At 38.2% G+C, this 15,636-nt stretch overlaps 1 protein-coding gene across 1 annotated transcript in view; it reads right to left on the bottom strand.

Moving 5' to 3' along the window:
• LOC306882852 (HEAT repeat-containing protein 5B-like) overlaps positions 1–15,636 on the bottom strand; it is a 104,952-nt gene that overhangs the window by 9,922 nt on the left and 79,394 nt on the right. Inside the window, exons 27-34 of the mRNA XM_079437815.1 lie at positions 12,416–12,595; positions 11,064–11,292; positions 8,170–8,397; positions 7,956–8,083; positions 6,546–6,690; positions 5,806–6,069; positions 3,541–3,759; positions 3,319–3,470 (exon numbers count right to left, since the gene is read on the bottom strand). Of these exons, the coding sequence (XP_079293941.1) occupies positions 3,319–3,470; positions 3,541–3,759; positions 5,806–6,069; positions 6,546–6,690; positions 7,956–8,083; positions 8,170–8,397; positions 11,064–11,292; positions 12,416–12,595 (1,545 nt within the window). The remainder of the gene's footprint in view (positions 1–3,318; positions 3,471–3,540; positions 3,760–5,805; positions 6,070–6,545; positions 6,691–7,955; positions 8,084–8,169; positions 8,398–11,063; positions 11,293–12,415; positions 12,596–15,636) is intronic.

Below are 15,636 nucleotides of genomic sequence, written 5' to 3'. Positions count from 1 at the left end.
CTCGTGCAGCGCCGCTGACGAGCCATTGGTTCGTTTTTATTTACTGCACGAACCAATGGCCGTGCAGTCACACTGCGTGATTGAAAAAGTGTTCAGTCCTCGGAGAAAAAGGAGTTTTTCCCTATAGCGTCTAGCGACACAGTACTCGTTCCCGTATCTCAGGGAACCGAGGTTACGTTAGTAACCGAGTACGTTTTCCTGACCTGTCAGCCGTTAATACTGTGCTCGTAGCACGTGCTCTTCAATTCATAGCTTTCAGTCACGTGACCGGCTCGACGACTTGGAGGGCAAAACATCCATAGAACTGCAGCACAAGCCTGTAAATTTTCCATCTGTTTCCCAGCCGCAAATATTTAGATCACCTCTCAAAAGAATAAACAAAGGTATATGAACAAAATGTCAGTTTTGGCCATTTACCATCCATATTAAGCACTCGCGGCAATATTTCAATCATACAGTGTAACAAAACATTGTAAAAACACTTAAAAGTGCCTTAATATAGTTAAAACAGCAATATTAAAAGATCAAATAGTTTTTTTTGACGAATTGCTGACTAAATGTCGTTATTTTTATTTTCTTTGTGTACAAAAAGTGTTCTCGTCACTTCATAAAGTTCAGATTGAACCCCTGATGGCATATGGACTATCCTGACGATGTGTTTCATACTTTTATGGACCTCGACAGTGTTAATTACTTGGCAGTCAATGGGACAGTCACAAACCTCCCGGTTTTCATCCAAAATATCTTAAATTGTGTTCCGAAGACAAACAAAGCTTTTACGGGTTTGGAACGACATGGGAGTAAGTGATTAATGACAAAATTTTGATTTTGGGGTGAAGTAACCCTTTAATAATGTTTTTCTTTTTCACTAAAAGTTTAGATTTTATAAAATTATTGTGCACTCGTGATTTTTCTAGAGTAACTTTTGCTACTAAATTATCCACTAACCTTGTTTATAATAGTATTTTTGTCATATAATATGATTATATATATTTTTTTCCATTTCTTATTTTTTTTTTATTATAAGAAAGTTGTCTATATTTAGTAGATTGTGTGTAACACACAAAAGAGTGATGATCAGTTCAACACACATTGAGGTATAGAAATTCTACACCGATTAAATAAACAATTGCGCTGGTAGGGGTGTGCGATATGACGATTGTAGATCGTGGACGATAAAAATGTCTCCACGATCTGCTTTTTAAGAAATATCGTAGTATCGTGCTACAGCGCACATTATGTCAAATACAGTTCTGGCGCCGCCATCTCTATATACTGTACAACACCACATACATTCAGTGTTAACTCAGCGGTAGATTTACTCTCACGGGACACTGCACTTATTCGCAATCACAAAAGTACATTATTTGTGTTTTAAAGCCTTGCCGGTTAAACTTTTCATTCACGCGCTTGGTCTGACGTGCACTTTTTCTGAGCCCGTACACCCGAAGCGCGCGAATTAAAAAGCCTGTCTAACAGCGCCTGATTACTCAACTAATTTATCTTTTGAGCTAATACTGTCAAAACACACAAGGTTTACATACAGACTCAGTTGGTTATGTATAAAATGAAAGTAAAGTTGAGAGAAAAACTGTATATTAGATGCGTGCAGGTCTTAAAGGGACAGGACAGTAAACATGCAGCCGACTGTAATTAAAGGGATAGTTCAGCCTAAAATTTAATTTGTCATTATTTTCTCACTCACGTTGTCCCAAACCTGTATTAATTTCTTTCATGTGCTGAACAGAAAAGAAGATATTTTGAAGAATGTGGGTAACCAAACAGTTGCTGGTCCACATTGACTTTGATAGCAGGAAAAAATCCTATGGAAGTCACTGAGGACCAGCAACTGATTGGTTTTCCACCTTCTTCAAAATAGCATTTATGTTCAGCAGAAGAAAGAAACTCATTCAGGTTTAAAACAACTTTTGAGTAAATGATGGTATAAATATAAAACATTATGACAGAATTGACAGACAGATGACAGAATATTTATTTGTGGGGGAACTATTCATTTAACGTTAACAAAACAACAAAACACAAAGAGAAAAATCACTCACTATTCTTGACTGAAAAACTTTAATACAGTTGCTTTAGGAATCAGTCTATCTAGTGTTTTATTTTTATATTTGTTCATTCAATTTCATTGAATTCTCTGCTAAATACACTTATTGTACCTGAAAATAAAGCACTGTTTGTTTTATTTGTATATTATGTGTATTTGTAATGTGCATCTTTGTTCTTAATTTTTAATAAGAAAGATAAAATAATGACAAAGATTTTTACTTTGGCCTAAATATCTGCCATGTCTTTTTTTGTTTGTTTTTTGTTACCTTGAAAGGCTTTGTCTTTCTAGTTTGGCTGTAATGCTCAGACAACTTGTAAAACCAACATAGTAAAAAAAAAAACAACATGACAAAGAATCGTGATAAAATCGTGAATCGTGATATTTCTAAAAAAAAATCGTGATATATTTTTTCCATATTGCCCACCCCTATGCGCTGGTATCGGATGGATATCGGTATTGACCGATCCTCAGAATTTTTGGTATCGGATAGGTTCTGAAAAAGTGGTATCGAGCCAGCCCTTCGACAAACTTTGCTCAGGCATTTCAGAATGACCATAACATATAGATGCTGTGAACGAGATCGGTCCGCTGCTAGTCAAGTTATCTCGTCTCATAGCACAAACTCCCATGACTTTTTCAATGTGCATGGAGGAATTTATTCAGTTAATGTGTTTCCATCGTCGTTTATGCAAATTTTTTCTTATCGGATAAAAAGTTTATCCTACTCAAATGTGTGCATAAGTTTTTATGTGCATTTTTAAAATGCATGCACATCTTGCCGTTTCCATCAAGGTTTTTTTTATTTTTATAAATGCAATATTCCAAAATGCACAAAAATAGAAAAATAAATCATAAAAAATTATGGAAAATAAAAATAATTTAAATAATAGGAAAAAATTATTTCCTAGAGACATCAGTAGCATTGGCATCAATGATACTCGACTTCAGTCATAGAAAAAAGCCAATAAACAAATATACTCTATGTTAATTCTACATTAATTTGAAGATTAAATGTGAAATTATTGTAAAATAAAATATATTTAAAAACTTTATTGTTAGGTGGGATTAATCGTGATTAATAATAAAAAAAAAGTGCAATTAATTTGTTTTTTTTTAGTCGATTGACAGCACTAATTTGCTACTAATCAATGCAAAAGCACTCTATAATTGCAAAGTGCCGCACTAAACCGGACACTGTATTAAACTGATTAGATCAGGAGAACAGACACCATGATAGCACATCTACTCACCCAGGGATCAGCAGAGTTGAGTCCATGTCTGAAGTGCTCAATGCAGCCTTTCTGCAGGACGGAGATGCCGACCAGATCACTGCTGGCCGACAGCAGAAACAATGTGACGGCCGTCAGCAAACTGACTTCATCCACTCCGGCCCCGCACGCATCTACAGGACAGAGAGTGTCAGAAACCGCCGGGTCACTGCTGCTAAACACAGACACATGCGTCGGTCTCACCTGGCTGTGAGTGCTCGAGGACGGTGGCCAGACTGCTCCTGACCAGAGCCCTCCACTGCGTCTGGCTCTTGGGTGCCAGCGGAGAGCTGAGGATGGTTTTGATGGCCTGCAGAGCCGCAGACACGGGCACAGGGACCGAGTTATCAGACGTCTTCACCGCCGTCTCTCTCAGCACACCAGTGATCAGGAAGAGCACCGTGGGCAGAATGGTCATGCTTCCTACAGCAAGTAATAAAAACTTCATTTAGTTAAACTGATTCATTTAACCCTATAAAGTCTGCTGTATCAGACTTAATAGCTGTAAAACTCTAACAGCTGATCATAGCTAATAGCAAATAATAGCAGTTTAAATATTAAATCTAATAGCTCTAACTCAACTCTCTAATAGCTGCTCACATAAAATTCAAGGCATTAATGTTTGCCTACAAAACCACCTCTGGCTCTGCACCCCTTCACCTAAATTCATTACTTCAGACTTATGTGCCCTCTAGAAGCTTACGTTCTGCAAGTGAACGTCGCTTTATAGTTCATCCCAAAGAGGCAAAAAATCACTTTCACAGGCTTTTAAAGGGGTCATGAGATGCGATTTCAAGTTTTCCTTTCTCTTTGGAGTGTTACAAGCTGTTTGGGCATAGATAAGATCCCTGACGTTGTAAAAACTAAAGTCTCAACAAAAAAAAAAGAGATTTTTTTTATAAAAGTTAAGACTCGACCACGCCCTCCTAAAATGGCTCATTCAAACACACCTCACGTCTACGTAACTGTGTGGGAACATTTGTAAAGCAACTCCCTAACATATACACAATGAAAGAAGGCGGAACTATTATCCGGCGCCATGTCCTGGAGAGATGCGTTTCGTTGTGAAAGAGAAAGTACTTTGTTTGGGCTTCCAAAAGAGGACACAAGTAGAAATCAGTGGTTAAGTTGTATTTACAACACTGTTCCAGAACAGTTCAACCCAAATATTAGAGTGTGTGCAGCACATTTTACAGAGGACTGTTTCCTGAACTTGAGAGAGTCACCTACAATGCTGACTGTACAAAGTCTGTTTCTATAAAGTGGGGCAATTCCAGCTTTGCAAGGACAGCCTGACCCTTCTGACTCACAGCCTGTAAGTATGTTTCTGCTACTGACGATTCAAACGTGAGTTCTGAGCTGTGTAGAGTAGTGCTTGTTTGTCGTTTCTCCGATCAGGTGAGGGGCGTAACATTTCCGTCTCACGCTTGATGTATTCGGCCAATCGCAACGCACTGGATAGCTGGCCAATCAGAGCACGCCTCACTTCTCAGAACGATGAGCTTTGTAAAAATTGCCGCGTTTCAGAAAGGCGGGGCATAGAGTAGTAACAATAATGTACGGTATGAGGAAAATGAGTTTTTTGAACCTTAAACCGCATAAACACATTGCATTACACCAAATACACAAAATAATGTTTTTTAGCAGCGTCATATTTTTTTATTTATTATACAATTAACAAAAAGCAAAAAAAGGCCTCTAACACTAGCTTGCTCTATTCTATCTGTTTTCTTTTTATTTATTATATAATAAAACAAACCTTGCTGTGTTCTGTGTTAGGCTAACTGAGACTTGTTATAGCACTTGCATATCATTGCTCTGTGGCTGATTTTGATTGCTTCTATTGTCCTCATTTGTAAGTCGCTTTGGATAAAAGTGTCTGCTAAATGACTAAATCTAAATGTAAATGTATCATATTTGATACATGAAATTCTAGGGTCTCTATACAATCCACATGGTCAAACTTATTTCTTCATCTCTCAATCAGCATTACATTACATTGCATAAAATTAGCTGTTTCCCTCCGTATTCTCACTATATCAGACTATATGAGCCATAAAAGCTTGATGGATCAAATATAATACAAAACATAACACATAAGCAAACCTTTTTGGTTATTTAGTCTAAATGGTAATACCCTGTTCCATTTAAAAAATATTAAAAATCTATTATTTAATGTCAAGTTTACAGGGTTAATGAAAGGCAGAAATAAATCTTGATTAATAAATTCTATATTATTGAAATTGTACATTATTTGTAAATGACTGTAGTACTTGTTTTATGTTTATTTAAACAAAAACTAATTGCATTGATACAGCAGACATAACTTTACGACTCATCTCAGGTACTGACTTCTGATGTTTATGAATGTGTCATTGCTTCATAAAAGCTGCAGAAGGCGATCTGATTTAAACTGAATGAAAGTGTCGGGCTAAGTGTGTAGCGGCGGTGTGAAGCAGGTGTGTGTACCTGCAGGAGAACAGAGTGAAGGCAGCTCGGCGAGGACCGTGACTGTGGCTGCCACCATCCGGTTGCTGTCGTCAGACAGGTGCTGAGGTGCTCGTCTGACGCTATCAGTGTCCTTTACTTTCAGGTGAGGCACATGACGCACCAAGATGAAAACCAGCAGCTCCATCGCAGCAAACACCAGAGATTTTCCTGGAAGTAGCTCCCCGGTTTCCCCTCCTTCCCCGAGCACTGACACACACTCCTCATCTCCACAGTCCTCTACAGCTGCCACAAAACACACACACACACAGAGTGAAGCTAATGAAAAGCACAGGCAGTCATACACCACCACTAAATATTGCTGACAGTCTGTAGAACATGTGTCCGAATGATCAATTATCAATGTATGCAAATTCAACCACAGCATTATTTGTGGAAGTTTGCAATTATGATTTACCGGTATAATATATATATACACACACACACACACACCACAAATATATACACACAGCCAAAAAAAAAGTCAAAGGTTTGGAATAAGATTGTAATGTTTTTGAAACAAGTCTATTATTGCTCACTAATGCAACATTTATTTGATCACAAATACGGTAAAAACTGTAATATAGAGAAATAATTTATTACAATTTCAAACAACTGTTTTCTATAATTTTGATCCATACAATGTATTGTTGTCTATTGCTACAAATATACCTGTGCTACTTTTGTGCTGCAGGGACACACATAACTGACTGTCTACTCACTCTTGCTGCTCCTGATGTGCTCCAGATGCTCTTGGGCAGCGCGGATGGTTTTCTGCACGACTGTGGTCACCTGCAGCTGCACACTGGGAGGGTCGCGTGTTAACAACAGCCGGTGAAGCACGTTGAGCAGATCCACGGCCAGCAACTGCCACACAAACAAACCATCAATTACAGCCTTTAACTGCGTAGGGTGTGCAATATATATTGTCTGCGGTAATATCGTGATTGTTGTTTTAATGATGTGCAGTTTGATATTATAGAGTATATCGCAAAAAACAAACAAAACACACCTACAGAGCGCACGCATACATTACGTGATGAAGTCTAGTAGGTTGAAGACTAGGTAGGTGTGCGAATGCGTTTTTCGCTGCATGATTCATTTAAAATGCATTTAGAATTATCACAACTTTTAAGATATGGGGGCAGAAAATGTACATATTTATATAATTTCATATAGTTAATCAACATGCATAGTGCAATTTTTTTCCTCCAAAAACCAGCATGATTATAAATGTGATATTGATTTTTTTACAACAGTTCAATAAATAGGAAGTTAATTAAGAGAATTACATTTTAGACACCGTATTGCCTATTTTTGCTCTATTACGACAACATAAATAATTCCAAACACAGCACTGTTTTGCGTCTCTGAGCAACATGACGCTGTTTTGTTCCTGAACATGAAATTAATCAACCGTTTAAATGATTCGGTTCAATCGCAATGACTCACTTATTAACAGTGACTTGCTGCCAGCTACTGGCAGTTTTCATTTCACATTCAAAGTATCTTTTCATTTTTACTGTAAATATCGGTATTCAACGTTTTATGTTTAAAATACCAAACCATTATTTCTGCATTTGTAACTGCAGGTTAAATACATTCATGTCCTGCATTAAACAGTGAGTAAACGCATCTAAATGCCACTTCAGATGCAGCTTCTGTGTTGCCTCTGCATCACAAAGATGATTTTGTTGATACTGATCTCATTTGCTTGGTAACAGCCCAAATGTCTTATTCTAATTCACTGATTAAATGTAAGAATTTTACACAAAACATAACGCACTCTTTTAGAAAAATGGCTTTATATAAGGTAAAAAATGCCCATAAAATGTAAAAATCAATTTATACTTTTTTGGAAAAGATACATTTAAATCAGTGTGAACTGACCACCACACAGAATATGAAGAATATTAAAAACTTCAGGAGTCAGCAGTCCATGACAGTCCTTAAGATACCAGCATAATAATACACAACAAAATATCGTCTGATTATCGTTATCAATAAAATCCCAGAAAATATTGAGATATAATTTTTTTGTCAATATTGCGCACCACTAGTTCTGCGTTTAGAATGCTTCTCTACTGCCTGAAGTAAAAGGAATGATAAAGATGTGGAGAAGCTGCTCTGACCTGGTCCTCTGCGATGTGCGTCCGAGCGCTAGGAGAGTCCAGCAGTGTGCAGAGAGCAAACAGACACGACATCACATCCTTGATGGGCTCCTCGGCCCGAGGGAAACACAGGAACTCAATGCTGATGCCTGAAACAACGCCAGAGACATCAGAGCCTTTACATACTTGAAGAGGACCTGTTCAGAAGTCCAAATGAGTCACATAGACAATTTACCCAAAAGAAGGTGCAATTTGTCCTTCACCAGGTCATCAGTGTTTTTGGCTGGAGCAGAAGTCACTACAGGTCCTGTGAGGGGAGCACTCTTGCCCTCCGCAGAGTCTTCAGCCGAACCGAAGCCTGTGCTGCTGAGCCACAGGGCCTCCGCGTGCAGGACAGACGCCCAGGAGCTTCGGTAATGAAGCCGCGCTGTGTCTATGGTCTCAGGAGTGTAGAAAGCCCCCCCTGATCAACACAACATTAAGATTAACTGCTGTTACTGGTTTCCACTGAGCAAGTACAACAATAAATTCAATTGGTCCTGGAAATCAACTTTTTTTTAAAGATCTGCACAATTAATTACTAAATACTAACACATTAATATCATATGTCCATACAGAACAAACACACAGTCATACATCTCAGATTCTTTTTCTAATTAAACAGGCTGGGGCACATATTCAATCAGGACTTAAAGTGTTAGTTCACCCCACAATGAAAATTCTGTCATCTCATGCCGTTCCAAACCCGTAAGACCTTCGTTCATCTTCGGAACACAAATTAAGATATTTTTGATGAACTCCAAGCGCTCGTATGCAAGGTATGTATGTGGATATGTTGTTTACGTTCAGATCAAAGCGTAAACAACGTAAACTGTATCCGCGTACATACCTTGCATACGTTGTTTACGTATGTGATACTCTCCAAAATGGCGCCAGGGTGACACGCAGGAGACGAATTGTTGAATAAAGTCATTATTTTTGTTTTCTTAGCACACAAAAAGTATTCTCGTAGCTTCGTAAAATTACGGTTGAACCGCTGATGTCCCATGGATTATTTTAGCGATCTCCTTGCTATGTTTCTGTGCCTCGATCGTGTTAGGATCCTTGCGGTCTATGGAGGGTCAGAGAGCTCTCGGATTGCATCAAACATATCTTAATTTGTGGTCTCATGGAATTGAAATGACATTGAGGGACATGATGATATTAATGACCGTTTTCATTTTTGGGTGACTAGCCCTTTAATACTTGTTTAAAGCCATTTGCACCACGCTCTTTTGTCACTTAATATTTATTTTGATGCGTCAATCTATGTAATTATTAGTATACGAAACCAGGACCACCAGATCCTGCTGGTGATTCATGTAAAATAAAACATTGAAATAAAACTATTTTTGTGATCATGATTTCATATCTGAAAAAAAGTTTAAAATACTCAAAATATGTTTTATTCAACAGAGAATGGGAATCTACGTCACTGCGCATTGCATTCTGGGTAGTCAACACCATGTTTTAGGAGACACTAAGTAGCGTACAGTGACAACAAATACAAATCACCAGAGGAAAAAACACTTGCATTTGCTTAGAAGCTTGACCGAGCACTCCAATGACCACAATGGCTTCAAATATTAGTCCATTTATTCTGTCACGAAAACAAATTCCTCGTATGTGTAAACATACCTAGCAATAAAGCTCATTCTGATTCTGATACACAGAAATCATACGGCCGCCTTCCGAGATGTGCGAGATGTGAATTTAAATTGTATTTATTTACAGGGGTATATTACGTCACACTTAACACTTGTCTAGTAAGTTTGGTCTGTGTGTGAAGACGCTGCAGGCCGTGGCGTAGTGTAAATCCATGAATGAATGTTCTGAAGTGGAACACTGGATTTCCCTGCTCAGGGATTAGGGAGCAGTGAACACTGTGTAGGGAGCATGTCAATCGGAACACAGTTCATGCACGGAGCTCTCCTCTAACGAGCTGGTTAACTGAATCAGGTTAAACACAGACAAAATATGCAGAGCGGGGGTAACGTTACGTGAGGACTGGAATTGAGAACCACTGACATTTAAAACGCATATCATATTGCCTTAATTTCTTAATTTTTAAAGCATTACGGATAAACAACAGTACGACCCTCCGTAATGCAGCTCTAAAATTAATTATATTGTGAAAGCGCTACACCAAATAAGTTTTACTGGACTTAAATGGAATAAATTCATGATTTCTTACAAAGAGTTGCTAAACAATGAATCCCTATGAACACGGAGAGTGATCGTAAAGAGTTATAATCACACACGTTTTCATACATTATTCATAGTGTAAGCACTTACAAGTTCAAGTGGATCGGAAATTATGAATCTGTAATAAATAACAAATATAAATGTTGTTTATTTTCATAGAGCTATACTTTCATCATTGTGTTGATTCAAGCTGAAAAGCAGAAAATTGCGCTTCATTTTAGATCCGTTTCCACACTGGTCATGAGAGCAGATATGGCAGTTCATAACTACCAATTCTAATGTTTTTAACTGTATAATATCAATTTTAACATCTACCTCCATTATTACAGAATGCCGTGCTTTGCTGATGTCAGATTCCCATTCTCTATACATTCATAGGTACTAAAAATGTTTTATGTAAATTTCAAGACAAATGAATTAGAGGTCAACCGGAGGTGTTTAATGTGTTTAAAGAAAGGCAATAAACAGATTATTGTGCAGATACTAATACAATCTATATACACATTTTTTTTTTTTTAAATGTCTATGTTACTACTTCAGCTGCTCATTCAAAAAGATGAAGGAGATAAAATGTATTCTTACAACCATCTTTAACATCTTACAATAGAAACACCATAAAATAAACACTGATCATAAGCAATCTCTTGGCATAAATGTGCAGTATTCACTGATTGTGAACTGCTCTGAAACCGTGAGCCTGAAGAACCAGAAACAGTGCAGCATTTTGACCTTTGAAACACGCAGTGCTCACATTTATTCAGTTATAAAATAAAGATTTTTGTTGTAACATTTAAGATATTTAAGACTTTTTATGTCATTAGATTTGATCAAATTTAAGGCAAGACATATTAAGAGTTAGTAAGGACTCGAGGGGTTTGACTTTACCTTCAGCTGGCAGCTGACTGGAGAACTCTGCAGGCAGAGTGAGCAGTGCATAGTCGCTCAACACAGCCAGCCACAGACGGCTGAGAGACGGCAGCTCCGGCTGAACTAACGTCATCAGGCTGTCCGGAGGAAGAACATCTCCATCTCCCACATCCTCATCCTCTCCCTGAGGAGGACACGCCGGCATGCACTGAGACTCCTTCTTTATGTTCATGGCCACGACGAACACCTGAAACCAGAGACGGTAAGTAATAGGGGCGTAATGATCCATCGATATGGATCGATACGATGTGTCAATGTCATGCATAAAATATTGATACCTGTAGTATAAATAGGCACCTTATTTTTGCCTTGTCCAGATTTTCACACAATGTCCATCTATGCATTACCACCAAAGCATGCATTCTCCATCAAACTCACATAATAAGCAGTGCTGGGGGTAATGCATTACAAGTAACGCGAGTTGCATAATCAGATTACTTTAAGTAACTAGTAAAGTAACATTACTTTAATTAATTTTGAAGGAAATATCTGGAGTTACTTTTTTAAATGAGTATCTCCAGTTACTCTCACATGTACTGACTGACACTGAATTGAGTGAATACCGCTCTTCCACTTTTTTTGTGCTTGGATGAACAAATACAGACAAAATTACATAATGGCGAATATCCTAGTAAACACATTCGATTAGGCCTATGTATAAACGTAAACAGTTGAGAAAGAAAACGCATGTGTATCAGTATATCGGATCTGTGCATTCGTTCTTAAAGTGAAAGCAGACCAACAATGAACCTGTCAAAGAGAAACGTCAAAGAAAAAGTAGTGCTCGCTGCTTTTATTTTTTTATATTTATTTTTCTACATTAATGTATTTTCCCTACAACTGGAGTACCTAGTTTTTGTTGTTCCCTAATGAGAGCTGACACTATTTTACACATTGCACATTTAAGCAAAGAAGCCTGAAAAGCTTTGGCTGTTGTCATGTCACAAGATTACTGACACTGTTGCAGCATGTTGTTGTTTATGTCCGCAGCGGGTTGAAGCAACCCCAATAACGTGATATTTATCCCCTGGAATGCAAATTTTATCGGGGAAACCCCTCCAAAAAAACAGGAATTATATCCCCCAAAACATGATTTTTACTGGTGGACCCCCCTCGAAAAGCGATTGAGCTAGTTTTGGGAAGCAATTGGGCAGGTTTTGTTGTGAAAACCTGGCAACCCTGCCAAACCATCCAATTTACAGCCCTAGTAAGTAATGCTGGGAGGATGTTGATTTATTTTACAAAGAACAATAATAGTGGCCTTTTAAATGTAGGTGCTAAAGGGGCACAGCTGTAAATATTTAACTCACCTCGGCCCATGCTTTCAGCACAGCCAGTTTCTCCATAGTAGTGGCGCTCTCACTGTACAGCTGGCTGGACTGGCCCTTGCCAGCCTGGACTTTGTCCAGAGAGGAGACCAAGAGGGTGTGCACGCGCCGCAGGTCATTGAGGTCACTGACAACACCGCTGCCTATCCATGCACTGCACACCTGTACAGCGATATATGAGAGGAACCACTGTCAAACACTGAAGAAGAGGTATCCTTTAAAATGAAGTCAAATTCAAAGCAAGAAACTACAGGTGATTTTAAACTAAGGGATATCACCATACTTTGACCAGTTAATCACAGCACATCACATCAAGACAATGTTTTGTATCACAAGTTTTCTGAAATGTAATGTTTAATTATGTAATTGAAGCAATCTCTAATTTAATATACACTCATTTGAATGAATGTCCAGTACAAATGTGATCACTGGATAAAGTCAGGTTCAAAATTCTGGTCTCACTTTGTTGACATGTTAAAAGGCTTTTCCAGAGGGATATTTCCATCATGTTTTAGGAATAAAATGCCATATGAACAAACCCCGCTCTAAAAGCCTTCAGAATATAGATTAATAAAAAAATAAAACAGAACTGGTGTATATAAGCTGTATATAATAACTCCTTGTTCAGGCTCTTGTTCTGTCCAGGCTGGACTATTGAAATGCTCTCTTGGCAGGTCTTCCAGCCAGTTCTATCAAACCTGTACAATTAATCCAGAACGCAGCAGCAAGATTATTCTTTAATGAGTCAAAAAGATAGCATGTCACACCACTATTCATCAATTTGCACTGGCTACCAATAGCTGCTCGCATTAAATTCAAGGCATTAATGTCACAGACTTTTACATTAACTGTTCCCTCCTGGTGACCTGCCCAACTCAATCCCAGCAGCTGAGTCCCTAGCCATCTTCAAGAATCGACTAAAAACACATCTCTTCCATCTTTATTTGACCCTCTAACTCTAGCATTCTCTATTCTAATTCTATTCTAAAGAAATAAATTATTTTTTGCCCCTTTTAGACTTGAACTTTATTCATTTACAAACATTTCTAAAATAAAAATAAAAACAAAACTAACACTAGCTTCTCTATTTTTGTATTCTATTTGTTTCCTTTTTATTATACAATTAACAAAAGATTTTAAAAAAGGCCTCTAACACTAGCTTGCTCTATTTTTTCTATTCTATTCTATCTGCGATAGCAGCCATATTACCCTGCAGCCAAAGACCGGTTGCTCACTGAAGCTAAGCAGGGTTGAGCCTGGTCAGTACCTGGATGGGAGACCTCCTGGGAAAACTAGGTTGCTGCTGGAAACAGAGGTCCTGACTCTCTGTGGTCATTAAAAATCCCATGGTACTTCTCTTAAAGAGTAGGGGTGTTGTCCTGGCCAGATTCACCCATTGGCCTCTGACCATCACAGCCTCCTAAATCATCCCCATATCTACTGATTGGCTTTTGTGTGGTTGGTGATCTGGCACACTATGGCTGTCTTCGCATCATCCAGGTGGACGCTGCACACTGGTGGTGGATGAGGAGATTCCCCTCATCTCTGTAACGTGCTTTAAGTACCCAGAAAAGCGCTACATAAAATGTAACGAATTATAATTATTATAATCAGTTTTCTTATTATATAGTTAAAAAAAACACCTTGTACTGTGCTGAGCGAACTGAGACTTGTTATAGCACTTGCATATCATTGCTCTTTTGTTGATTCTGATTGCTTCCATTCTCCTCATTTGTAAGTCGCTTTGGATAAGAGTGTCTGCTAAATCAGTGGTTCTCAAATAGGGGTGTGCGGGGGTACTGAGAGAAAGTGGAAACTGACATTTAGGAAAAAATGATGAAAATAGGTTTTTGTATTTTTATATAAAATTACTACACAAAGATGCATTAAAAATAAAGTCATAAATTAGATTTATTTATTGAGAACTGGATCCAGAATCAGGAGCAGTGTCTGCACACTAAATAATGTAGGTTAGGAGAGGTTGCAATAAAATGGACAGGTGGCTTCTTAAGAGAGGACAAGGTCCTCCGACAGAAGAAGAACATGCTAAAAAACCAGAGCCTCAAAAATACCGCTAGTTTTGTGATGAATACCTAGGGATGGGATTTACAACTACTTCACACAACCCTCCCTCAGCACTGTGCTTTTTATGCAGTGCGCTGTTAGCTAACAGCCATCTCATCTTCAACGGCATCTTCGGACTAAACACCCACATCAGGTCGGGAACTCACTGGAGTTTTTCAGAGGAAAATTGCATGAATATACATCATGCCAAGAGAACATGAAAAAGGCCACCGTATGCTGTGTCTTTACTTTTGGCGAAAGCTAAAAAGCCATTTAGCCTGGCTGAGGAACTGATAATTCCTGCTGCAGCTGTGCTCGCTGAGACCATGCTGGATAAAACAGCAGCAGACAAGATCAAAACTGTACCACTGTTTCGCGTAGAATTGACAAGATGGGGACTGATACAGTTGAGCAACTGGTGGATAAATTTAGGGCTGGTGAATCATTTTCACTTCAACTGGATGAATCAGTTGATGTCAGTGGACAGACGCAATGGGTTGCTTTTGCGAGATATGTGGATACCAGCAACATTCGCAAACACATACTTTTTTGCAAAACACTGAAGGGGAGAACAACTGGACAGGATTAGGGCTGTCAAAAACACAAAAACAACTTTGAATATTCGTCGAATTTAAAATAAAATCCACATTCAAATGCAAAAACGCTGCAAATTTGAGATGTGTGTCAGGCAGCCTTATCAGTGGCACACAAGATGTGATGACGATGTAAGTAGCGTTGGATTACCACAAACAATATTTTGGTCATCCCATTAAAATAACATTTAATTAGGATCATTTTTAGAACTCTAGCTGGAAATAGTTGTGTGAAATGCTTGAAAGTCATTAAAAAGTGCTTGAATTTCTCTCTCAAAAGTTTGTACAAACCCTGAAAGGAATAATGTAATAACGATAGACTATTTCTGCCACAACACTATGGTTATAGACAGCGTTATTACTTCTGGTTTTCTACCCGCTGTTTGGTGTTTATTTCAGAGAATTGTGTGCAGAATTTGAATGCTTCACACTAGGGCTGCAACGATTAGTCGACATTATCGTGTTTGCTTGAGCTCTGCAGTTCAGTACTCCAGTAAAGTCTTTTCACATCATGTTTATTTCTATAGTGCTTTATGCAATAGATAG

This window comes from Barbus barbus (assembly GCF_936440315.1).
Source record: "Barbus barbus genome assembly, chromosome: 16".
Taxonomy (NCBI): Eukaryota; Metazoa; Chordata; class Actinopteri; order Cypriniformes; family Cyprinidae; genus Barbus; species Barbus barbus.
Note: the sequence above shows the minus strand (reverse complement) of the source record. Positions and strands in the feature narration are given on the sequence as shown.